Consider the following 27,826-nt stretch of genomic DNA (forward strand, 5'->3'; position numbering starts at 1 on the left):
AGTCAAAAGAAAGAAAGAGAAAGAAAAAGAAAAAACGAAAGAAGGAAAGAAAGAAAGAAAAAGGAGAGAGAGAGAGAGAGAGGGAGACATATGCAGTCAAGCAGTAAAAGAGAAGGAGAGAAACGAATGACAGTAGACAAATAGAGAAAAAGATAGAGATGAAGAAAGAGAAAGAGAGAGAATGAGAGCGAGAGAGAGAGAGAGAGTGAGAGAGAGAGAGAGAGAGAGAGATAGGAGGTGGGTAGTGCCGATTGTGCCGCGTGGGGTGGTTCACCCCCTCCCTTGGCATACCCCTTACCCCTCCACCCCCACCCTTCTCAGCACGCGACTCAGTCGCGCACTGCGTCGACGGTGGCCGACGCTCGACGCGCTTACTATCGCGAAGCAGCACGCGTTGCGCGCACGACGCGAGTCGCGCGCGACCTAGCCTAATCCGCGTGCGGCGCTTATCCCGAGCGTACTAACCTCAAAGCCGCGAGGGGGTAAAGGAGAAAGAGAAGGAGTAGTAATAGTAGGAGGAGGAGGAGGAGGACTACCCAGAGGATTCGTTGGCCTGTCGTCGCTTTGAATACGCCCGAGAATCCTCTCTCGATCACGTGAGAGAGAGAGAGAGAAAGAGAGAGAGGGGAGGAAGAGAAAGAAAGAGGGAGAAAGAGAAAAAGAAAAAGAAAGAGGACGAACGAGTTGAGCCCTCTTGGCTATACGGAGGCCCAATAACTTAATCGTCGCCACGTGTCGTCGAACTTTTCCTTATCTTCTTTTATCCTCTTCGGCTTTTTTCATCCTCCTACGACATTGTCATTAAAAAGGAAAGAAAGAAGAACGGTCGCGGAAGAGAGAGAGAAAGAGAGAGATTGAAAGAAAGAAAAAGAGAAAGAGAGAGCGGAAGGTGGTGGATCGTCGGGCGATGGGGAGGGGAGGCGATCTCGCGAGACAGTCGAGACGATCGAAAGTAATCCGCCATGTCAGGGGGACGCCATAATATCGTTGACGAGAAGCGTGCGATAATCGCTGGAGGCGTTCGATGATCTTTCGATAATCGATCGATAGGATCGTATTGCGTTACGTTTGTTGGTTCGTTCGTTCGTTCGTTCGGAAGAAAAGTAGACGCCGGTAAACTCGTTCGTTCTTTCGTCCGTTCACTCGTTCGCTCGTTCGTTCGTTTGTTCGTTCGTTCGTTCGTTCGTTCGTTCGTTCGTTCGTGCCGAAGGAAAAGCCGAGTGTTCGCGATACATTCATTCGTTCGTTCGTTCGTTCGTTCGTTCATTCGTACGTTCGTTCGTTCGGCCGTTCGTACGCTTTCGATCTCGTGTCGCGACGATTCGAATGATAGTGCAAACGTGATAACAAAAAATCCAAAAACTTAACTAACGATCATCGTGATAGAGACGAAAAAAAGGAAAAGGAGAGAGGGAGAGAGAAAGAGAAAAGGAAAAAAAAGAGGCTCGATCCTCGTTCGAACCCTCGAGAAAATTAGTGTTGTTGTTTAATCGTGGATGGCGAACATACGTGTTGAAGAAACAACGAGGATCGTACGATGAGCGACGGTATTGCCGGTGCGATCGCGATCAGTTTATTCGGTAGCGATCACTCGATCTTGTGTCTACGATTTGGTGCCACTTGACGATTCTTCTATTTTATTTTTCCTTTTTTTTTGTCCCCCTTTTGTTTTTCACTCACCAAGGACTCGTATTCCAGGAGACGAAGAGAAGAAGAGGAGGGACAGCATGGACACAGCGGGTTACTCGGTTCTATCAAACGACGACGTCTGCAGAATGTTCGATCAGTATTCCTATAAGGTCAGTTTATTTATTTATCTATCCATATATCTTATCCATTGTAAGATTTCTATCGTCGAATGTTATTTTATTATAAAACCTGTATATGTACACTGGGACGGTTTAGTTATTTCGGGTTTTTTTTTTTTTCTTTTTTCTCTCTCCACGATTATTACGAATGCACGTACGTTGAATTTCAACGTTAGACAGACAAGGATTGTATTATGTCATTAATAACAATTAATAATAATTAATAATTAATTTATACGCACACACACACACACACGCACGCACATATATATATATATATATATACATATTTGTGTATGTATGTGTGTGCGCGCGCGTATATTTGGGTACGCGTTTATTTCTCTTATTTTTTCTTTTTTATTATTTTTTTTTCAAAGTTTCTTCTGTTTTTTTTTGCTCATATTTTTTTCCGTTCTTTTCACCGACACATTGGCATCGAGAAGAATTTGGCGCGCTTTTCGAAGGGCGCACTCTTTTGGATTCGATTCGTACTACATCGTAACGTTTCTTTAGAGATGTTCTTGGATCTTCTTTCATCCTAAACAAAAAAAAAAAAGAAAAATACAAAAGACCCGTTTATTTGATATTACCTTAATATATCTAATAACGTTCAATCTCCTCGCTTATAGTCCATAGAAGTTTTTTTTTAACGTTACAACCTTCTGGCGAGATTCTTTGTTTCATTTGCGGCTCCGCCAAGAGCCGTTCTCTCTCTCTCTCTCTCTATCTCTCTCTCTCTATATCTCTCTTTACTTGACGTTATATCTTTTCTTATCGAAAGTACGAAAGTTATAATGCAAAAGTTTCTTCCTACGAAAAACTTTCTTTTTATGCGCCACTCTACCTCTCTCTCTCTTTTTCTCTCTCTCTCTCTCTCTCTCTCTCTCTCTTTCTTTCTCTCTCTTTCATACTGTAATTACTTTCGTGAAATATGGTGAAGTTCCTTTTATTCGCGATATACAATAAATCCTATCTATCTCACCTTCTCCCTCTCTCTCTCTCTCTCTCTTTCTCTTTCTCTTTCTCTTTCTCTCTCTCTCTCTCTCTCTCTCTCTCTCTCTCTCTCTCATTTCCAAGCGTAATAGCTTTCTCGGAAAACGTTGTATAATCTCGTTTCCCATTGTTCGCTGTTAAGGAAAAGAATGGAAAAATTATTAATCGTTTCAACTGTGGGCGCTCGAAAGAGAGAGAGAGAGAGAGAGAGAGAGAGAGAGAGAGAGAGAGATAGAGATAGATCGTGAGAGGGAGAAATCTTTCGGTCGACGCATATATATATGTATGTATGTACATAGTAGCGTTCTGAAATCTTTGGAATAGCTTACAACATGATGTTATCTGGAGAAAAAAAATACGTTTTTTCTAGGTGATCGATTTTTTAAAAATCATTTATCCTTTTCTTTTTTTTCTTTTTTTGCCTAAGCTCCTCATAATTTTACGATTTATATGGTCTGTTACGGGGAAAGAGGAGGTGGAACAACAAGAGAAAGAAAAAAAAGAAGAAAAGGAAAAAAGAAAAGACACTAGTTCAGTCTCGTGAAGAAATAATTGATCTTTAAAAATCCTCTAGAAATTTGTGTTGTTCATTTACTAAGTTTTTGTTCTAACCTCTTCTCGGAGAGCAAAACAAAATAAAGGAGAATAAAGGAAAAAAGGAGAGAGAGAGGGAGATAGAGAGAGAGAAGGATAGCAAAAATATCATAAAATCAAAGATGAAGTAACGTCGTAAAGTTTGGAAAAACACGTACAGTACATACGTTCTATAATCCATATTTTTTCTTTCGATCTGATTTGAAACGTTCGTCTAAATTAAATCTCTCTCTCTCTCTCACTCTAACTCTCTCTCTCTCTCTCTCTCTCTCTCTCTCTCTCTCTCTCTCTCTCTCTCTGTTTTTGTCAGTGTCTCGCGAGTATGGCATCACAATCGATGTTCCGATCGGACGTATCCATCGATTAAACCGTCCGATCGTTCTATAGAGAGAGATAGAAATAGATAGATAGATAGATGGAGACCAGAGAAAGAGAGAGAGAGAGAGAGAGAGAGAGAGAGAGAGAGAGAGAGAGAGAAGGAAAGTGCAGTACCTACAACAAAGCAGAGAGAACCTATTAATGCAGACTCTATGCGTTTAATCATCCTCGCCTTGTTTGCCAATACATATACATATACATAACATATATAATATATATATATATATATATATATATATATATATATATATATATATATATATATATAATGTATAGTATGTACGTATGTATGTAACACAAGAGCCCACGCGCGTCGTCCAGTCTTTCTTTTTAGCGAGCTAGGTATATATTTATAACGATTGTTTCGTGGACGCTTTAGCGTTGAAGATATCATTTTATAGTTTTCTTTTCTCTTTTTTCCTTTCTTTTTTTTTTTTTTATTTTTTTATTCCTACTCATCTTTTTTCTCATCGCGTCTTTTCTTCTTCTTCCAATGAAGATTTTTCTGTATCTATCTATACTTATATATTATTATTCTTATGATTATTATGATTATAATTATGATTATTATTATTACTATTATTATTATTATTATTGTTGTTGTTGTTATTATTATTACTATTATTATTATTATTTAATAACTAATTTGTACGTAAGATCAGTGAGTTCTAGCATTAAAAAAAAAGAAATCTTTGAAAAGCATTCTTAAAGGATGAATGAGTGAGCGAGAGAAAGAGAAAGAGAGAGAGAAAGTGACTCTTTGAGAAAGTAGAATTTTTCCTCGGGTAATATCGTCTGCGGATATCTAATGCATTTCTATCGGTTTATCTACCCCTTCTCTATAGGTCTTCCGCCGTTTCCATCGTAGGTCTCTACTTTTACCCTCTTTCCTTCTCTTTTCTCGACTGTAACAACCCTCTCTCTTTCTCTCTCTTTCTCTCTCTCTTTCTTCATCTCTCTCTTTTTCTCTTCCTCCTCCGTTTCTTGTTATCCCTCTACCTATCTTTCCTGTCTTTCTCTCTCTCTCTCTCTCTCTCTCTCTCTTTCTCTCTATATCTATCTATCTCTCTTCCTCTTTCTCTTTTCCTTTTTCTTTTAGTTCTCTCGTTCTCGTTTATTTCTCCTCCATCCCTCTGCCGCTCGTTTCAACTTTTCATTCGGTCCTCTTCTCTGTTGAAACAAAATGAAAGGCGAGCCCGGCAGGTATCCATAAAAGAATGAATAAACGTAGATTGAAAGGGCATAAAAAACATATATACATATATACATATATAGATACATATATATAAAACAATATATACATACAACGCATATATATGTACAAAGTAACATATAAGATATATATACAACACATACATATACATACGTACGTACATACTTTTATATGTACATACATCATGCAAATTATATACTTATATAAATACATATATATATATTCTTTTTATATAAGAGATACACATATACGTCTAACATATGGATACACGCGTGCACGCACGCGCACTTTTTAAGAGTAAAAAAAGAAAAGATGAAATGTAAGAATGAAAGGGAAAAAGAGAGAAAGAGATATAGTACAATATATATATATATATATATGTATATATATATATATATATATATATATATATAAATATATTAATATATATATGTACATACACATAGAATATATAGAAGCGCGCGCATATACGCCCATTCTTTATATATAACTACGCTAGCCGAGACGAACAAATTAAAATTCGTGATCGCGAAAGTATAAAGTAAATTTGTTTTAACGAACGTACGTAATTGAATTTTCCCATCGTGTTACAGCGATTCGCTTACCGGCTAATGAAAAAAAATCTGTGTATTCTCTTCTCCGCGAAATTGTTTTTCTATTTCTATCTCTTTCTCATTTATCTCTCTTTCTCTCTCTCTCTCTCTCTCTCTCTCTCTCTCTTTTCCTTTCTATTTGTTTGTTCCTTTGTACTTACTCGTTTATTTTTCTCGTATCTTTCTCTCGTTGTCGTTTCATTTCCTTTTTCTTGTTTTTTTTTTTTCGTGTTATGAAAGAGTTATACATCGGAACGTAAGGTAGATGAAATTATGTGAGTCCTGTAAGACATGAGAGAGAGAGAGAGAGAGAGAGAGAGAGAGAAAAAGAAAGAATGGAGGAGACAAGGTGATGTTAAAAGATTAGGACTAGAGTTCGTACGATAGAATGTTAATTCAGACTCTCTAATCTAGTCCAGTTGAATCAGTTTACATACATACCTCTGTTACACAAACTTCATGGTCACGTGAAATAAGGTGACATTAGAATGACCCAAAAAAGTTCTTTTTCATTTTTCTTTCTATCTTTTTTTTTTCGTTTTTTTTTTTTGAGAGAGAAAGAGAGAGGAATGACGGGATAAAAAGATTTTTTGAAGAAAAATAAATTTTCATGCGAAGAGAAAATTTCTTTCGGGATTTTGTAGTTTCGAAAGAAGAAAAGAAGAAAAAAAGGAGGGCATGGACTTGTTGGTAAGACATGAAACAAGCTTTGGGAAACGTTTTTCTTATTTATGCGAGTTACTCGTACAAGATATAACTTCAATAACGTCGATCGCAATCAGATGAAACTTTTTGAAAGATGGATAGATCGGATGGATCTATTTGGATGATCTCAGCGTGATAGAATTTTTCAGTATTTCGAAAGGACGTCATATAAGCCAAGAGTTTGAAATCGAGGTAAACAAGGACGAATGTTACTTCTACGTTCACGTTGCATATGTATTGAAATGTACGCGTGCGCGTGTGTGTTTGTGTGTATACGTATGCACACATTCGTGTGTTTATACATTAATTTTAATACAAGGTGATACAAGTGAAACGTTACGGGAGAACATTTTTCTTTTCTTTTTCTTTTTTTTTTTTCGTTTCTTTTTTCATCGACATTTCTTTAATATTATTATCAATACATTTTTCTTTTTTTTTTTTTTTATTTAATATAATATTAAATTTTAAGTCCATATTCCTGCAATATTTAAGGTTTTTTTTTTTTATCTTAAAACGAAAATAATTGATAAATATTTAATATGAATCATCCTGTAGAATTTGTCGAGAAGGTAAATCAAATAACGTCTGCATTGACGAATACATTCGAGTAGAGTCAGTCGGTTAGAAAATTTCTAACTCGTTCGATAAAAATTTCTTCGAGTCTCTTCGACCAACTTCTTGTAATACATATATATATATATATATATATATATATATATATATATATATGTATGTATATATATGAATATATATGCACGTGTCTGTCTGCCTGCCTATGCGTTCTTATTTCACTATTTGCATATATTTTACTCGTATATGTAAGTCCGTGTCTTAGTTGTTGTTGTCGTCATCGTCATCATCGTCGTCGTCGTCGTCGTCTTCGTAGTCATAGTCGTCGTAGTCGTAGTCGTAGTCATCGTCGTAGTCGTTGTTGTTGTATAGTCGTATTATTCGTGTATCGTACCGAACTAGAAAGTAGAACAATTCGATTAAGTACGAATGCTAGTGGTGAGAAGTAAATAAGTATATAAGGAAGAAAACAGGGCAATGGACTTTTATTTTTATTATTGTAACGATACATACTAAACGTGACTTTCACCGAGATCTTAAATTCATATTCGATGATAAATTTTACGTGAAAGTTACGCGAGAGAATTACACCTCTGTCTGATTTATTATTTCCAGCGAAAAGGAAAAAGAAAAAGAAAGAAAGAAAGAAAGAAAAAAAAAGAAAAAAGTAAAAAAGAAAAGAGAGAAAAAAAAAGAAATCGTTACTTTTACTTTCGTCTTATCAACGAGTCATTACTGTCTCTCATAATTAACCTATGATAATGCTTTCGATTGATTGATCGCATGCTATTCGATTCGATTTGTTTCTTTCTCTCTCTCTTTTTTTTTTCCTTTCAAACGTATAAAGAATGAACTGTTAAAAATTCAATTATATCATAGTTCATTACTCATTTTTTTTTCTATCCATTTATTATCTATTCATTCATTTATCTATCAATCTATCCATCTATCTATCTACCTATCTCGTAATTTTGATCATGCAGGTCGAAGGTAAAGTACTTATATGGCGGAACTTTGCCGACTGAATTATCAGAACGACGAGGTCGTGGTAGGGGATGGAGAGGGAAGGGAGACGGGTTGAGGTGGAAAGGACGGGTGCAGGCGAGGGCTGATGTATGGCGGGAAGTTTGAAAACTTTGTCGCATTAAAGTTTCACCGACTGGTTTCGTGAGAGGGGTTTACAAAGTATGACCACGGTAAATTCCGTTAGAATATCTACTTTTTGCCATGAAAATAGAGCCATAACAAATCGATAGTAATCTCGTGCCATCGTTCCTTTCAATGTTCATTTCTTCGTTGATACATAATAAAAGAAAAATAATAAAAAAATGTTATAGGTTTCGTTTTTCGAATTTTTTTTTTCTTTTTTTTTTTTTTTTATCAAAATGAATGATAAAAATGAAATAAGAATGTATAAATTTTATTCCTCAGGAAGGATCGATCGATCGAATTATCGAAAAATATGATAATTCCCTATATCTTTTATCGACATAAACGATAAAAACGATGATGATATATAATGATGAAATTGTAAATCTTATTCAAAATACAAAAAAAAAAAAAAAAAGAAAAGAAAGAATCGATGGAATTATCGAAAAATATTGATCGTTATTTATTTCTTTTATTCGCACGATAAATGATAGAAACGTTAACGATAAGGACGAAATTGTCGCGTGTAAATTTTATTTAAAATTCAAAAATAAAATCGATCGATAACGATCGATCAGGTTATTGAAAAATATCATTTTATCCGTATTTCTTTTATCGGAATATACGATAAAAACGATAACGATAAGAATGAAATCGTCTAGTGTAAATTTTATACGAACTTAAAAAGAAAAAAAAAAGGATCGATCGATCGAGTTATCGAGAAATATGATCATTATGTATTTGCTTTATTAAAATAAACGATAAAAACGATAATGATTAAAATAGAATCGTCTTGGATAAATTTTATTTCGAAATTCAAAAATTGATCGAATTTTCGACAAATCGTATGAAAATTATAATCATTTCGTATTCACGTAAATTAAAATGATAAGAAACATTATAGATATATAGAGGAAGAAAATTGTTGGGTTAAAATTTTATTCAAAAATTCTTTGGGAAATAGGAAGGAAGGAGGGATGGAAGGGAGGGAGAAGGGAGGGAAGAAAGAAGAAAGGATCGATCGTTCGAGTTACCGAAATAGTATGATCGTTCCGTATTTATACTATCGATATTGTCGAGAAAGAAGAAACACAAGTATCCCGAGGTATAATTACTAATGTAGTTTCAACGTCTATTGATTATTCATTTCCGTTTGCAAATTGAGCTCCGTGCAAGCCGGTTATATACACTTAATCTCAATCAAAATTTCATTTGCAAAGTAAACGCCACGCGTTAACGAAGTAACCTCAGAGCCGGGCACTGGCTCTGTGTGTTTCGCGCCGTTTTCTCGGTTCATTAGTGTACCTTATATGTACGTTTCCTTCGTTAAAATAAACCCATCGAAGGTAGAAGAGAAAGAGAGAGAAATAGAGATAGATAGAGAGAGAGAGAGAGAGAGAGAGAGAGAGAGAGAGAGAGAGAGAGAGAGAGAGACGCATTATTTCTGTTGCATTTTGAAAATCGCGTACACTTACGCACTCTATTATGTTAGCTTATTTTCTTTCTTTTATTTCCATCTTTTCTTTCTTTTCCATCAAGTTTTCTCGCATTCAGACTCGTGTCATCGTTTGTTTTTTTCTTTAAGATTCTATCGGATTATCGATTATTAATTATTATCATCTATCTAATGACTAATTTAATTTCTTCGGTAATGTTAGCGGTCGTCCACGAATTGTTATCAAAGAAAACTGTCACTTCTTCTATTCGATTGATTATCGATCTTAAAAACATTTCCCATAAACGATTACTGTCAACCTTATCGGACACGTTAATTAATCTGATTGCCAGAGTAATCGTACGATCAAATGGCCAATTAAACGCATCAAGAGATACGATTAATCGTTAAAGGATATTCAATCGTTCTACGATCTCTTCTCAAAATGTTTAATCAATGGAATTATTATTGTACATATATCTGCACACATACATACATACATATATATATATATATATATATATATATATATATATATATGTACACACGTAATCTGTACAATGATATATAATATGGATATTCGTATGATTCGTATGTAATTATGTTCAATAATAATAATAATAATGAACGTATAGAAATTGATCGAATTTATAGATAATTATATATAACGGGGGCTTCTTCGTTCTCGTGGAATTTTCATTCGTCCGTGATTAATTCCATAACAATTGTTGCCCACGCGTACCGAAAATGCGCGATAAATCGTAATGTGAAATCACAGTGTGGGTTGCGCGTTGCCTTGGAACGTATTTGACCTCCGCCGACAACACACATACATACATAAATATATATATATACGTATATACGTACGTATATATTATGTATACATAATACGTGCACACGTATAGGTTTAGTGATACGTTTAATACATACCGCTCTCTCTCTCTCTCTCTCTCTCTCTCTCTCTCGCTCTCTTTCTCTTTTTCTATCTCTTTGTTTCTGTCTCTGTCTCTCTCTCTCTCTCTCTCTCTCTCTCTCTCTTTTTCTATCTCTCTGTCTTTCTCGTTTTACATTTATCATGAAAAAGGACAATGATATATATAATTTGTATAGTTGATTTTGCACTTATCCTTGCAAGAAGATAATCATGAAAAATCACTCGTGTCATGTTGGGTAAGATGTCACGATTAAAATGTTAACGTACAGAAATTGTGCATGGTTTGTCGTTTACGTAGACGATATGAATATATTAATAATAATAATAATAATAATTATCATTATTATTATTATTATTATAATATAATTATAGAATATATTGATAATAATAATAATTATTATTATTATTAATAATAATTATAATAATAATTAATAATTAAAATAATAATAATAATAATAATTATTATTATTATTATTATGATTATGATTATTATTATTGATTAACAAATTGAAATAATTGTCGCGTTGCGATAGGATATCTCGATTAAAGAGGTAACGGAACGGAAACTGCTCTTTGTCATATAAATACATATATATACATATATGTATATATCAACTTAATAATTATTATTAATAATATGAATATGAATATATATTGTATCAATATAATATGAATATATATATATATATATATATATATATTAATTATAATTGATCGACGAAAATGATAATTATCGTTTATTTCTTTTTTTTCCTTTTTCGTTTATTTCTTTTTTTCTTTTCTTTTTTTTTTCTTATACATTATTTATTTATTTATTTATTTTTATAAGTATAATTCAATCCAAGGACATGTTCATTGGACGATCGTAATACGTAGATATTTTTTAATGAAATATCTTTACAAGCGACAATTAAAAGTTCGAAATAACTAAATTCGTAACAGGAAGTAGTGTAGTATACGGGACAAAGTCAAACAAGCTTAGTTGGCCGAGTTCCAAATGAAAATCAAATTCTAAAGATCTCTCTTTCTATTTCTAAGTAGTCTAAGCTCATCGTCTCGTCTTTATACATACGTACGTACATAGATACGTGCATACATATGTATGTATGTAAGTACTTCCGATACACGTGACAAATGTAACATACATATGTACAGGATGGAGCAAAAGTTATTAAGCGATCTTAAAAATTCATTTATACTTTTGCGTGACTGCTCCTTTTGGGCTTTTTTTTTTCATTTTTTTTTTCTTCTTTTTTTTGTTTTTATTTATTAATTTTTTTTTTTCCGTTCCGATTGTAAACCTACTAACCTAAGGAACTTTTGATTACATCTAAAAACTTTTGGACCATTCTGTGTGGAAGTCACGCGTATTATTAACGTATTAGAAAAGTTTACTTGATATTTTAAAGAAAACTTTCACGATGTTCGTTTCAATGTATAACTACATTAGAACATATATATATATATGTATTAGGTGGACCGGAAAGTAATGTCGCTTTCTTAAATTAAATTCAAACGAATAAATTTTTAATAAGTTTTTATTTTTAATCACAATCAAATATCGATATGCGCAGAAACGACATTACTTTCCGGTCCCCCTAATATATATATATATATATACACACAATGTTACGATATATATACATACATATACAATATATAAAATATATGTACATACATATTATTATTCATGTATATTGCATAATAAAAAGAACATGATAGAGCGTAATAAGGCATAGAAAAGATAACGAGAAGAGCGCGAGAGATAATAGAAAGAAAAGGGAACATACTACGGTTAAGTAGTTGAATAAAGAGAGATATGTATGTCTTGAATTGGTAGGAAGGTGAATCCGGGCTCATTTTCTTTGGGTAATTGTTCCACTTGACGAGCATTGCTCGTCATAGTCCTCGTCTTCGTCTTCGTCTTCGTCCTCGTCGTCGTCGTTGTCGTCGTCGTTGTCGTCTTTGTCGTCGTCATTTTCGTCATCCTCTTCTCAAGAGTTATCGTCATATTCTTTGTGAGAAATATAATTTAACCACCAAGGTTAAATTATAAACCATTGCCAATGCGATCGATTTTTCTAAAGGGATTGAAATCCTATTTGAAAGGTAATATACAACTTGATAACGTTTTAAAACTTTCGTTAGTATTAATTTCTTTTCTTTTATTTTCTTTCCTCCCTTTGTTTTTTCTTTCTTTCATTTTTGATTTTCTTTTTCTTTCTATATTTATTTCTCTCCTTTTTTGTTTTTTTTTGTTAACCTCGTCAATTCCTTTGATTTGGAAGAAAAAAAAAATAAAGAGCAAAATTCCTTTTATACACTTTAATTCAAAACAGATTTGCTTCTTGATTGTAAATGTATCGTTAATACTTATCATATTTTATCATGTAAGTACATACATATTTACGTAGTTACATATTATATTGCAGTATAGCAAGCGTGTCAATATATACTCTCTCTTTCTTTTTCTTTTCATTTCTTTCTTTTTCTTCTCTCTTTCTCTCTCTCTCTCTCTTTTCTTTTCTTTTTTTTCTTTTTTAAACAACGAATCTGCAGTATTCTCGCGATATTGGATGAGCAGGAATATTTCGGACAATGAAGGATGCACCATGGAGAGAGATAAAGCCGGCTTATCACCTCGTCTCACTCTCTCTCTCTCTCTATATATATATATATATATGCGCGCGTGTGTGTGTGTGTATGTATGCGTGTTTGTACACATCTATTTTTTTCTCTTCTTCTATCTCTCTCTCTCTCCATTGTATTTAATCTCGAATCACGTAAGCGCTAACAATTAACATCGATATTCTCGTTACTTCGTCATTCCTAACAGTTAAACAATTTCAACTTAATCAATTGATTTTCTTCTTTTTTTTTTATTATATTTAGGATTCCTACATAGTATTATTACGTAAAAATCTTAAAGGAAAATTATTTGTAATTACGATTGTAAAAAAAAAATATATATATATATACTATAAAAAGAAAAAACATATATATATGTGTGTGTGTGTGTGTGTGTATAATCACGAAACAAAAAAGCAATTATTCCGTCTTACATTTTCTTACGTGGTGTTGTTAGTGATGAGAAGAAACAAAAAAAAAAAAAAAAAAAAAAAAAAAAAAAAAAAAAAAAAAAAAAAAAAAAAAAAAAAGAAAATGTAAAAAGAAAAAAAGAAAGAAAAAAAAAGCAACGATATCTCGTTAAATTCAACGCGTACACATTCATATATACAAATACATATCTACATACATACATATACGATCCTAATGTTCGCTTAGACTGAAATATCGTTCGAGCAGATGTTCCAATTATGCAAATGACAGATGTTGCACGCAAAATCACGTGTAAGAGACGTGCCTTATTCTCTCTCTCTCTCTCTCTCTCTTTCTCAATATATATATATATTATATATATCCTCTCCTCCTCTTTTTGTATCTCTCTCTCTTCTCTCTTACTTTATTTCTGTTTTTCTTGCTCTATATATATATATATATATATATATATATATATATATATATATATATATATATCTCAAACTCTATCTCTGAATGTCTCTCTTTATCTTTCACTCATAAGTACAATTCTTTACGCTTGTAAGTTACTGAATTAATGACCGTTATCCAGTATATAACCAGGAAACAGTATAGTTTAGAAATATGTATGTAGATGGAAAACTGACGTTGTTGAATATCAATGTGCATCGTTTCTTTCCTATTTCTTTTTCATTTTCTTTTTCTTTCATTTTTTTTCCTTTCTCTCTTTTTCTTTTTCCTTCTCTTTCTCTTTTAAACACTTTCTCTCTCTCTCTCTCTCTCTCTCCGACTCATTCTTTTCTCCCACCCCCGCAACAGTACAACAGACTTGTACACGCTTATTTCGTATTTCTTTTCAAACTCATTAGCTGGAAACATAAACTAGCGTTATTACGTTGCTGTCGTTCGGGCCACGATTATTACCGTAGAGATAATTGCACCACACTGGGGCCCGGCAGTTTTGCTCGACGCTCTGAAAATAATATGTATTGCGGGTTAAAACGTCGATGCCTGGAAAAAGGAGTGAGAAAAAGAGAGAGAGAGATAGATAGAGAGAGAGAGAGAGAGAGAGAGAGAGAGAAAGAGAGAGAGAGAGAGAGAGAGAGAGAGATCTTTTTTACCGGGGCTTTCGTATTTCCATAGTAATTGGAAATAAATTAGCATTAACTTTCTTTTCCATCGCTTCGTGTTCTTTCTCCCCCTCCCTCCCTCTCTCTCTCTCTTTCTTTTTTTTTCTTTCTTTCCTTCTCTCTCTTTCTCCCACATATATTCTTTGCTCTCTTTGGTAATAATGCAGTAATAATGAGTATGTCGTAAGAAAATGAAAGAGTCTCGTAAGTACGTCTAACAGACCATATTTACAAACGACGATTTTATAAGTGCTTATTGTATATGAATCATGTATTTAACCGTGGTGGATTATGTAAATCAATCGATCGATCAATTGAAAATTGCTTGTTAGTCAATTCACTTTGCGAGAGATTTCTATTTTCTTTTTTTTTTTTTTTCTTTTTCTTCCTTTAATTCTTTATTTTATTTTATTATTCATTTTTTCTTATATATATATATATATATATATATATATATATATATATATATATATTGCAATGACAGTATATCTTTTATATACATACTCTTATCTCTTTCTATATTCGAATAGAATTTAATTTGCTGTGAAAGTTACGTTCGTCGATCTATGCTCAAATCTTTTTTACAAATATCATTCAAAAAATTTCCAATAGATTATATATATAAATGTACATACATACATACGTGCATATACGTATGAGCTGTTGATTTTGAAAGTGGGGCAAGTCTATTTTATTTTATTTTTTTCTCTCCTTTCTTTTCTTTTTTTTTTTTTTTCTTTAAATAAAAACATAAATTGTATGTTAATTCGTAAGAAGAATTAGTTTTAATTATTTTTTCTCATGAAATAGACTTGTCCCACTTTCAAAATCAACGCTTCACATATATATATATATATATATATATATATATATATATATATTCTTTTTTTATTTTTATCTACAAAAAAACTATGATTAGATACTACAGAAATTTATATATTTATATATACATATCGCGATTTATTTATGACTTCTTTTATTTTTTTGTGCAAACCCCCGTCCGATCCTTTCTTCCATTTAAAATAAATACGAGAGCGATAATCATTTCGTGCGCTCTAATGGAAAACTTACATGGAAAACTTTATCTTTTTGTTTCTTTTTTTCTTTTCTTTTTTAATGTAACAGCATTTTTCGAAGAATCATGATTTTTGAGTAATGAAGAAAGAAGAAGAAAAAAGAAAGACGAAGATAAAAGAAGAAAGACGAAAGAAGAAGAAGAAGAAGGGACTGTTCGGGAGTCGCTTTCCCGATCGTCCAAAGGGAATTTAAAAGGAGAGAGGGTGCCAGTTGGTCGGCAGCTGGGAAGCAGAGGTAGAAGAGCGCGTCTGCTGTTTTGGTCCTTTACGTCTTCTCTCTCTCTCTCTCTCTCTCTCTCTCTCTCTCTCTCTCTCTTTCTCACTATCTTTTTCTATCTTTTTCTATCTTTTTCTTACCTGTGTAGAGGACATCGATGTAGTAAACACGTTGGGAAACTTTACTCTTCTTCCTTCTTTTATCTTTTCTTTTCTTTTTTTTTTTTCAAGCGTGATGCACTTTGCACACGGTTCACGAAATTCTCTCTGATGCAACGAGATACACACACACACTCACACACACACACACACACACACACGCACGCACGCACGTATACATATACAAGGTGGGTCAAAAGTTTATAAAGTTTATTTTAAAAATCAATTATTCCTTTTTCAAGACTTTTAACTCAAATTTGTTTTTCTATATTTATTTAGTTTTTATTTTCTTCATATTTTTTATTTTACTTTACTTTAGTTTACTTCACTTCACTTCACTTCACTTTACCTTATTTCGTTTCTTCTTTTACCCTTTCTTTTTCCTTTTCTTTTTTTTTTTTTTTTTTAAATTATACAAAACACAAGAAAAAAGATACAAAGCATGGAAACGTATTTTGTTTCTTTTTCTTTTCTCTTATTTTAACGCGATCGAAGAGAAAATTAGATTTTTCGAAAAGTTTCAGGAGGAAGAGAGTTAATTGATTTTTCAAATCGTTCCTAGAAACTTTACATCCATTCTGTATGCATGTATAAATATGTGTGTGTGTGTGTGTATGTGTATGTGTATATAGAGATATGTACAGGTGCTTAAATCGGACGTTACACGCATCATTGGACATTTAAAAGAGCGCTATACATTATCATCGATGGTTTATGCACACCTTGCTAAGCTTCTAGCTCTCGAGGCCATCTATCGAACGTGAAAATTCATTTTCCCTCTCTTTCTTTCTTTCTCTCTCTCTCTCTCTCTCTCTCTCTCTCTCTCTCTCTCTCTCTCTCTCTTTTTCTCTATACCTCTTTTTTGGTCTATCAATGGACCAGCGAAAATCCATCCTCGTTCGCACTTGTTGCTCGATGAACGAACTATTTAAAGGGTCTCACGAGTGACGGAATTGAGAGTATCTTTTGGGAGAGATAGAAGAGTCTCTACGATACTAGTTTACACTCGTCTCTATATCGCACTTATACTTCAACAGTAGTATATATATATATGTAGATACGTACACACATATGAATGTATGTATGTGTATGTATTTATACGCGTATATACATGTAAGTGCGATGTAACACAGTGAATTCGATAAAGAGTAACGAAGAGAGGGGATATTTTAAAGCGCGGTGTACCACCGGTACCGCTGACAAAATCATGAGCCACTTGTTGATCGTCCCGATGACCGCGTACACACGTACGCATATATCTATGTATCTAGTATGTAAATATATGTATATACTATGTACATATGTATATACTATGTTTATGTATGTATATCTACATATATATACGTACATATATATATACATGTATATGCATATGTGGTTGTTTGTTTTTGTGTATGTGCGTGTGTGTATGTGCATGTATATACATATACATATATATATATATATATATATTTATATATATATATATATATATATATATATATATATATATAAATATGCGTTGAACATGTGTTCAAAACTGTGTCAGAAGTTAGCCGGAAATTCACGAGCGACGGAATAATTTTTAATGTCGGTGTCGTTCCATGACATCGTTTTGTCGTTTTCTCGAAATTTTGATCGAAACTTCAAACAATTTTTTTTCTTCTCTTTTTCTCTTTTTTTCTTCTTCTTTCTCTTTTCTTTTTTCTTTTTTTTTTCCACCACATTACATAATCCAACATTCGTTCGTGCGAATGTATATTAATAGAATGTCATTTATATAAATTCTGTAAGTAATTCGAAATAATATCATGTATATATAAAATGCGATAATGAATTCGCTTAAGTGATTTTAAAAATTGATTGCTCTCTTTTTGTGACTTCTTTTTTTATTTTTTTTTCTTCTTTTCTTTTTTTTTTTTTCTTTTTTTTTTTTTTGATTTCTCGTACTTGGATCCATGATGTTACAATTTGTAGAAAAAAGAAAAAAAAACGAAAGATCATTACCGAAATATCATGGAAAAATAGTAATCTATTTTTAAATATCACCACGTTCGTACATGTATGAATTATATATTGTATTGTATTTATAGATATTAGAAAAAAAAGACAGAAATAAAAAGAGAAAAAAGAATGACTGCAAGAGAGAGAGAGAGAGAGAGAGAGAGAGAGAGAGAGAGAGAGAGAGAGAGAGAGAAGCCTTAGATATTATGGACACCGAAGTGAAAATTAATTTACTATTCGTTAAAATAGAAATCAAAGTTTCTATTAAATATGAATACCTACAGATCGATAATACATATTAGTTTGAACGAATTGAAAGTAATCTCGATCAAATTTAAATTCATTTTATTTAATTAGATATAAGTATTTGTATCGGATCGATTTATTTTCAAGTTTTATCATTAAAAATCTAATCTAAAATACCTACGTATCTAAGATAGATCGATAATACATATTAGTTTATTAGATCGATAATATATATAGTTTGCGAATTGAATGTTATTTTCCTTTAAATACGATTAAATTAATTCATTTTATTTAATATATATGAGCATCTATGGAATCGATTTATTTTCATGTTTTATTGTTAAAAATCTAATCTAATTTTCACACTCAAATCATCATTCCAGAGACGAACTCGTTTCAACGGGATCAAAGGTGAATTCTTTCTCTCTTTCTCTTCCACTTTCCACACACACACACACACACATATGTATATATATATATATATATATATAATATTATTACCGGCTTGTAGAATAGCGTGCACAGTATCGTCGTGGCAACCGATTGGTCGTGAAGGTATTAAATACTTGGGCTGAACCCTTACATAAAGATATCAAACGTCGGTTATAAATCAGTGGAGGCAATAATCGCAAATAAACCTCGAACGAAGTGTATTTCATATTGGATCCCTTGTAAATTAGGGCCGAGTTCGGTTGTGAAGAAAAATCAAAGAATGAGAGATATAGAGAAAGAGAGAAGGAGAGAGGGAGAGAGAGAGAGATTGTGCTTCCATATCTCTTTTTTTTCTTTTCTTTTCATTTTCTTCACTCGTATATCATTCTCATCTGCTTCTTATTCTACTATTACCATTACTACTGCTACAATTATTACTACCACTACTACTACTATTATAATTATAATTATAATTATAATTATAATTATAATAATAATAACAATAATAATAATAATTATTATTATTATTATTATTATTACTTAAATAAAATTGACGAGAAATGATAGGTTTTGAAGAATATAAAGCAAAACGAAATTACATCGTACGTATTTAAATGTAGTAAACATTTGTAATAGTTTGCCTGGTGTAATTATGTATATACGCGTAAAATACAGTTCGTTAAGAACCGTGTTGTTTGGAAGAATCTTTAAATAAGTAAGTATATACATATATACGTACGTATATTCGTACATATGTATATCCTGGTATTAAGGAAAAGGCATTAATGAAAACGTAGAGGTTTCTAAAGGAAAACTTAACAACTTTAACAATCATATACCCGACTAAAGGAAAGGGGTTTCCCTATTTCTTGAATGTAATTTGAAATGTCTGAAAAGAGATTTAAATTAACATGTTAAGTTAATACGTATGCAGGTTCTCGATATAATGAAGTCGATAGAAGGGATTATATATATATGATTCGATATTCTTCTTGTGTAAATATCTTATGCACGTCATACATGTTTCTTTATATTTATATGTGTATGCATAATCTTTGTATATGTATATATATTATATAGATAGATAGATAAATATACTTATATATACGATAAGCTATAAATTTGAAATACCGACTCTCCTTATTAGCGTTCCACGCGAGCAAACATTACGGCTTCTCTAACTAAAACTTAAATTGGTGTAGGTTCGTGATTCTGAAACTTGTCATTGGATAATAAAATGAAAGAAAATAAAATAATATAAAATAAAATAAAAGAAGAGATAAGAACAAGAAAAGTAGGAAAAGGAACGGGAAAGGAATGGTATGGAACGGAAAAAAGTAATAAAAAAGGGAAAAGAGAGAATAAAAAATAAATTTTAAAAATCAAGAGATTATAAAGTGCAACTAACTGCCCGACATAATAAGAACTTCCTTTTGATTGGTTCTAAAAAAAAAAAAAAAAAAAAAAAAAAAAAAAAATGAACGATTAAATGATTTAAGCAATTACGAACGATCTAATATATTTTAGTCAATGTAAAGGTTGAACTAAAAGTTTCTTCTATCTGATTTTACTGGAAATAAATTATTCTTTTTCGATAATTTTTAAGATAATTTTTTTTTCTCTTTTTTCTTCCATAATTATATCACTACGATCCTAATTGTGCAAATATTAAGAAATTAATAACCATAATAGATTTTTAATTACAAATTAATTAAAAATCATTTAAGAATTTTTTTTCACTCACTAAAAGCATATGCATACAGTCTAGATTTTATATATTATATATTTTATATAAATATATATATAAATATATATATATATATATGTATGTATATGAAATATTCGAGTAAGGAAGTTATCGAAAGAGAAATCATTGGTAATATCCCACCCTTCCTTCCTCCACCTCTCTTTCCGCTGTTTCGTTCACAAACATTTCGACGCCATTGGCGATCAAAAACGAATGAATCGATAAAATTTTTGCTTGAACGTTTAGCTTGGACCTTTCTCTCTCTCTCTCTCTCTCTCTCTCTCTTTCTCTCTCTCTCTCTTTTTCTCTCTCTCTTTTCTCTCTCTCTCTCTCTCTCTCTCTCTCTCTCTTTCTCTTTCATATACGCGTGATCGCTCATTAAAAGTCCGGATATTGGATTTTAATGAATACCTATCTGACCGAAGTAATATTCTCGCCTGACGTACTTGAGATTAACGATTTATATACATATGTACATTATATATCGTTGTGTTCAACGTCGTTAGATTGAACAAACCCGTCATAAGTTCAAATAGAAAAGAAATTTCACTTAATTACAATTATTATATACCTTGTCCAAGGGTCCTTTATCCTAATTGATACTTACACATACACACGCGCGCACAGACACAAACAAACTCCATCATATGTATCCTTGTCTGTCTGTCTCTCTGTTTGTCTTTTTGTCTGTCTGTCTATCTCTTTCACTCTCCAATTTTTATCTCCCGTTCTTCGTTTCTATTTTCTTTTATTTTTTTTTTCTCCTTTAACTTTCCCGTTACCTTCTTCTTTACTTCCAATCGTTCGTATTAAAATGTATACACGTGATTTAAATACAATCCCTCGTAAAACGAGCCATCGATCTGTAGACCGACCGACCGACCGACCGACCGACCGACCGATCGACCGATCGACCGACCGACCGATCGACCGATCGACCGACCAACCGACCGAAGAACCAACCAAATCGATCGACCAATCGACCGATCGAATAACCGAACGACCGTACGACCGACGTGTACGGACTCCACGCGCCTAATGTATTAACCGAACCGAATATTGCCTCTCTCTCTCTCTCTCTCTCTCTCTCTCTCCTTTCTCTCTTTTTTTCTCTCTCTCTCTTTCTATGTGTGTGTATGTGTGTGTGTTTGATTTATTAAAAATCATCGCTCTTTATACATTCGAATCGATTCTCTTTTTGCATAATGCATTAGCGTAGTCCTTGCATATAAATCGCCTTTTACGAAGTACGACAGGATATAGATAAATAAATAAATAAATATATATATATATATATATGTATAGAGAGAGAGAGAGAGAGAGAGAGAGAGAGAGAGAGAGAGAGAGAGAGAGAGAGAGAGAGAGAGAGAGAGAGAGAGAGAGAGGACCGATGGGAAAAATATAATAACAATAATAAAAAATGAAAGAAAGCGAAAACTTATAAAATAAATAAATAAATAAATAAATAAATAATAATAATAATAATAATAATAGTAAAAAAAATAAAAGGTCTAATCCTTCTTCATCTTGACTTAACTATCGTTCATGCGTGACGTAATAAAACCAACTACCGCATATTGGTAACACGAACGTTAAAAAAGAAGATTAGTAATAATAATAATAATACTAGTAGTAGTAATAGTAGTAGTAGTAATAGTAATAGTAGTAATAAGTAGTAAGAGTAGTAAAGTAGATACTAAAGAAATAGGAAAAGCTATTTCTTTTTCTCTATAACGATAAAACCCTTTAGGTTTTGTCTACAAACAGCTGGCATATTTTTCTTTTCTTTACCTGTTGTGTAGGTACACCTCGTCGATACCGTTAGAGACGAACGAAGAAGTAAAGTAATATAAAGTCGGTTCTTTGGATTGCTTTATACAGAGAAAGAGAGAAGGAGAGAGAGACTGAGAGATAGAAGAGATATAAAGAGAGAGAGAGAGAGAGAGAGAGAGAGAGAGAGAGAGAGAGAGAGAGAGAGAGAGAGAGAGAGAGAGAGAGAGACTTCAATAATGTCTTCGTAAAGTTTTCATAATATTGTGTTATTGTGCTATCGTACATTTGAAATTATTTATTTAGCGTAAGATTAGTGGATTAAATAATCGAAGAAATAATGAAAGAAAATTAGACGTAAAAAGAGACAAACATAATAACAACGATAATAATAATAATAATAATAATAATAATAATAATAATAATAATAATAATAATAATAATAATAATAATATTGATATTAATATTAATCATAATGATGATAATGATAATGATGATGATAATGATGATGATGATGATTATATTGTTGCAAGGCTTTATATAAATATCTATGTATGCATGTACATATGTATGTATTTATGTACGTTCGAAAAAAGAGATAGACTTTTTATATCCTTCACTTTAATTTACAAATACCACTCAATATATACTTTATTATTACGATGGACTACAATTGTCAAGCGATGTTAATGGAATTGCAATGAATTCATGTTACGTTTGAGTTCGACTCTCCTCTCGGTTCAATAGTCGAGACCAGCCGGTGGGTACGTGTAAAGTCACGCGAATCCTATGGTCACGCAAACAGCAATGCCAATTATTATTAATCGTTCACGTGTGTGCACGCGCGAAATCGTTGTGATGGAAAAAGAAAAAATTATTAAAATTAAAAAAAAAAAAGAAAAAGAGGAAAAAAAAAATTAAAAAAGAAAATTGAAAAAAGATAATGACAGTCATAATAACAACAACAATAACAACAACAACAATAATAATAATAATAATAATAATAATAATAATAATAATAATAATAATAATAATAATAATAATAATAATAATAATAATGATAATAATAATAATAATGGTGATGATAATGATGATAAAAAATATAATCATAATCGACAAAAACAGAATAAAAAAAAACATACAAGAGCTTTGCAAACGTTCGACAAAAAAAAAGGAAAGAGGGGGAGAGAGAGAGAGAGAGAGAGAGAGAGAAAATATGAGTCAATAAGACTCTTTCTCTCTCTCTCTCTCTCTCTCTCTCTCTCTCATACATGTCAATTTAAAAATGCGCAGCAACATAATTTATTTTACTGTACATTCTTCATTTTCCAAACCGATTACTGTCATTACAAAAGTCACTTCTACTTTATTACTTTATCTTTTCTTCGCTTCCCCCTTCGCTCTTCCGCGGCCCCCTCCTCCACCATCCCCTTTCGTTTCCTCCAGTTACCTACACTTCCTCCAGCTCTTCCCCCACCATCATCCACCACTTTTTGTTACTTCTACTTCATTCTTCTTGTTTTCCTTCTTTTCTTTTAATACATTGAAAATTTACGATCGGCATGTCGCGTCCCTGAAAGCGAACATAAATCGCGTCTACGTAAGTATATATATATATATATATATATATATATATATATATATATATATATATATATATTTATTTATTTATATATATATAGACACACACAAATACATACGCATACATCTCTTTGAACTACCACGAGCGTCGTCATTGTGGAGTCCCTGAGCGAGTTCGTCAATATATATATATATGCATGTATATAATATATATATATACACACACACACAAATACACACATTTATATGTGTCAATTATTTATGCAAATCTGTTGTAATTCTACGCGATAGATCGTTGAAGAAGAAAGAGAGGGGATAGAGGTAAAAAAAAGAGAGACAGATAGAGAATCTTCGAATGCAATTAACTCGGTATATTGACGTAAGTTAATGCGACGTTCAAACGACTGTTGTGGTTTTTTTTCCTTCTTTCCTCCTTCCTCGTTGAATTGATGTTTTAATTTTTTTTTTCTTTTTCTTTTTTTTCCTTAGTTTTCCATTACCCATGAATTACTTAAAATGCAGTTTAAATGCACGCAATGCAGTGTTTTCAATAATAATATACCAAATTGAGTATATTATATGTGCGTGTATGTGTGTGTGTACATCTATACAAACATATATAAAACTACGTTCGTGTTATTTCATCAAGGATTTCACAAGCTGTATCGATTTTTTGGATATTCCTTTCTATATTTGGTTTTTTCTTTTTTTCTATTTATTTATTTATTTATTTATTTATTTATTTATTTATTTTCTCACTTTTTTGTTTTTTTTTCTTTTTTTTCCATTTTTCTTTTGTTCTTTTTTCTTTTTTTCTTTCATCCTTTCCTACTTTCCATCCCCTTAGAGAACTTTACATTAACGAAGCGAAGAAATAGAATTTATTTCGCGTTTGCTTAAACCATTTATTGTGTCCTATATCGATCGTGTTATACTTCGTCGATTGTTATTATATTATCTCTCTCATGGGTAGGTATATTTTCCTTCGGTTGCCAAGGTGCACACTCCTTTAAGGTATTCGTGGGAATGAGGGGATGGGGTAGCTGTAGTGAGGTTGATGGTAGGGTGGGATGGGTCGAATCGAACGAAAAGAGAGAGAGAGAGAGAGAGAGAGAGAGAGAGAGAAAGAGAGAGAGAGAGAGAGAGAGAGAGAGAGAGAGAGAGAGAGAGAGAGAGAGAGCCTTCGTTTTCGTCTCTCTTGCGAGACATTATTAAATAATACTATAATAGGTATTCTATAAATAAGTGTACGGTAATGCAATGGGAATTGCACTATCACGATTAAAGTAGAAATTAATAATTGAATAAGTAGGTTATTGTTTCGTTGCGTTATGATACTGATTGTTGTCACAATCATATTTAGGTCTGATCGAACATCCATCATATTCATTGTTCAGAGATTCGGAAATATTTAACAGATATATTATGTATTATTATTATTATTATTATTATGAATAATAGTAATAATAGTAGTAGTAGTAGTAGTATATATTTTTTTCTTTTGTCTACTCAACATTTTACATCAGAGTTTATATAGGCCTGCGGAACAGATTAAAGTAAGTCTACGTTCTAATATGTGTTAAAAGATATTTAGACTAGAATGGATGTGTCGATTATTGTACTTTTGTTTTTTTTTTTCTTTAATAGATTCTTGTAATAGATCAAGGTATAGTTTTAGGATTTCTAAGCTTTTGTTTACGCTATATGATATTACGCCTGTGTGGATATTACCACAGGTAATACTATATTATGGCTTTGATTATTATTATTATTATTATTATTATTCTTATTTATATATTATTTATTATCACGCTTTGTAGTTCAATTCACACTAGTATGGCTGGATTGTAAGAATTTTTGTCTTATATTGTTATTATTACTATTTTATTTATTTATTTATTTATTTTTTCTTATTTTCTTCTTCTCATTATTTTATTTATTTATTTATATTTTATTATATTATTATTATAATCTACTATTATTGGATAATATCATCGATATAGATCGTGTTATAATATCTACTCGTCTCTCTTATAGTGCATAGATGGATACGTTACTAGAGTATGCAAATCGAGTGGCGATTTAAATGACCTCTGGGAATTTCAGGCAGGCCGTTACACGAACTTCTACCTAACGGTTTACATCTAGTTACATCTCACGTTTCCGATACAGCCTTGTGCAACACGTGCTTTTAACGTCATACATACATCGAAACGCGTTTGTTATTGTGTAAATTGTGCGAACAAGAATACATTGTAATTAAGTATCAGAGATATACATACATACATATATTATCGTAAAACGTAAAAAATGTAAAACCTTAATAGAAATCAATATATGTATGTACTTTCTAACGATTAACCATTGAAAGGAGAATATTATTTAAATGTCAATTAATGGCATGATTTTCGAATTAATTAAATTTGTAATACTTTTTAAAATTCTTCTCTTTTCTCTTTTCTTTTCTTTTCTATTCTTTTCTTTTTCTTTTCTTCTCTTTTTTTTTCGTTTGCTTTCTTTCTTTCTTTCTTTTTTTCTTTCTTTCAAACTTTCTCTTTTTACACGTGCATGTTATATAAATTTTTCTTTTCTTTCTTTTTTTTCTTTTCTTTCTTTTTTTTTTCTCATTCAAGGATCAATCAATCGATCGCGGATTGGATATCAAATCGTAAAATGCGTTGAGATTAGAGGGAGAGACGTGGGAAAAAAGAACAAGAATAAGAAAAAAGAAAGAACAAAAAAAAAAGAATAATAATCGACATGCTGTATGTTCCTTCAATACAGTCATAGTTATCTGAGCCCTGGCATAATAATGAAAATGGTCTATCTAAATTCATTAGAGATATTAAAAAGAATACGATTCTTTCTTTGTTTTTGTTTTCTTTTCTTTCGTGAGCACACACGCTATAGCTATTTCTAATTAAACAAATTACAAAAAAAGAAAAAAAAAAGAAAAAAAAAGAGAATAATTATTTTTCAAGAATAACCGCTGTTTACTTAATTACTTGCTTAATTTTCTTTTCCTACTTCTGTTTTGCGTCATTAACATATGGGTCGGGAGGCGGACGGGCGGTGGAGGTTAGGTAGGGAGAAATAAAAAATTTCGAAATATAATTCAATATCCAACAGTGCGCGCGTCATCAGAATGTCCGTCCCTCAAGAACGGAAACATTAATCGATTTATGTTGAATCACTTTCGTTTAATCAACGGATCCCATATACATATATTCTCCTTGTAATAAACGAATTCATGAATCGTACAAGTACACTTATTATAAATCAAACCGATAATGTTGTAGAACATTTTTCAAGGACATTTTTTCTTTTTTCTTTTATGTCTCTCTATCTCTCTCTCTCTTTCTCTCTCATAAATATTTAATCGTATCGAGTGACTCAGATAGAGACGGCTAAAACTAGTAGATGCCCCTAAAGTCGTGCCGATTAAATATCTCCATCCCTTTCTTACCTTGCTACCCCCTACCCTTACTCCTACCCTTTCCTTTAATCTCTACTTCCCTCTCTTCGTTGCTCCTCAATCTTATCCCTCTTTTTAACCCGATCGTTTTGCCTTTCGTCCTGCTATTTATAGAAAGGGATATCTTTAAGTGGGTCGTGTTTCTTCCGAGTGTATATACTTGGAGAATAATATACACACACACACACACACACACACACATATACAGCTACTACTCTTACTTGCTATTACTTTTAATATTGCTAATAGTATCTACTACTTACTGTCCATTGCCGGGCATATTTATTTTCTGTTTGCTAAACAGAAGACGAATAAAAATTAAAATAAATTGGTGACGATTCTAAGCGAGAGTGTATTTGCCCTTCTCAGATTTATTTAAATCTCTATCCTCCTAACTCTCCCTCCTCCTTCTCCTTCTCCTTTGCCTCCTCCTCCTTTTCTTCCTCTTCTTCTTCTTATTTTTTTTTTATCATTTTCATTTTTATTTTCGTACTCATTCATTTTCATGTTCATTTTCAAAAGTCCCAACAAGTGTCATAGTGAAACGTTGAAGATATTATTCAAACCGCTTCATCCCTACTCCTCCCCCTCCTTCTCCTC

General features: G+C 32.0%; 1 protein-coding gene across 2 annotated transcripts in view; it reads left to right on the forward strand.

The window, feature by feature from the left end:
* The first annotated feature begins 513 nt into the window (after positions 1 to 513).
* Positions 514 to 27,826, forward strand: part of LOC124423380 (TOX high mobility group box family member 3-like) — a 209,347-nt gene continuing 182,034 nt past the window's right edge. Inside the window, exons 1-2 of one of the 2 annotated variants that reach the window (XM_046961042.1) lie at positions 514 to 1,580; positions 1,699 to 1,799. In XM_046961042.1, the coding sequence (XP_046816998.1) occupies positions 1,538 to 1,580; positions 1,699 to 1,799 (144 nt within the window). In that variant the 5' untranslated portion in view covers positions 514 to 1,537. The remainder of the gene's footprint in view (positions 1,581 to 1,698; positions 1,800 to 27,826) is intronic. The other variant, XM_046961043.1, reaches the window with a different exon arrangement.

The sequence above is a fragment of the Vespa crabro genome, chromosome 4 (assembly GCF_910589235.1).
Source record: "Vespa crabro chromosome 4, iyVesCrab1.2, whole genome shotgun sequence".
In the NCBI taxonomy this organism is placed as follows: Eukaryota; Metazoa; Arthropoda; class Insecta; order Hymenoptera; family Vespidae; genus Vespa; species Vespa crabro.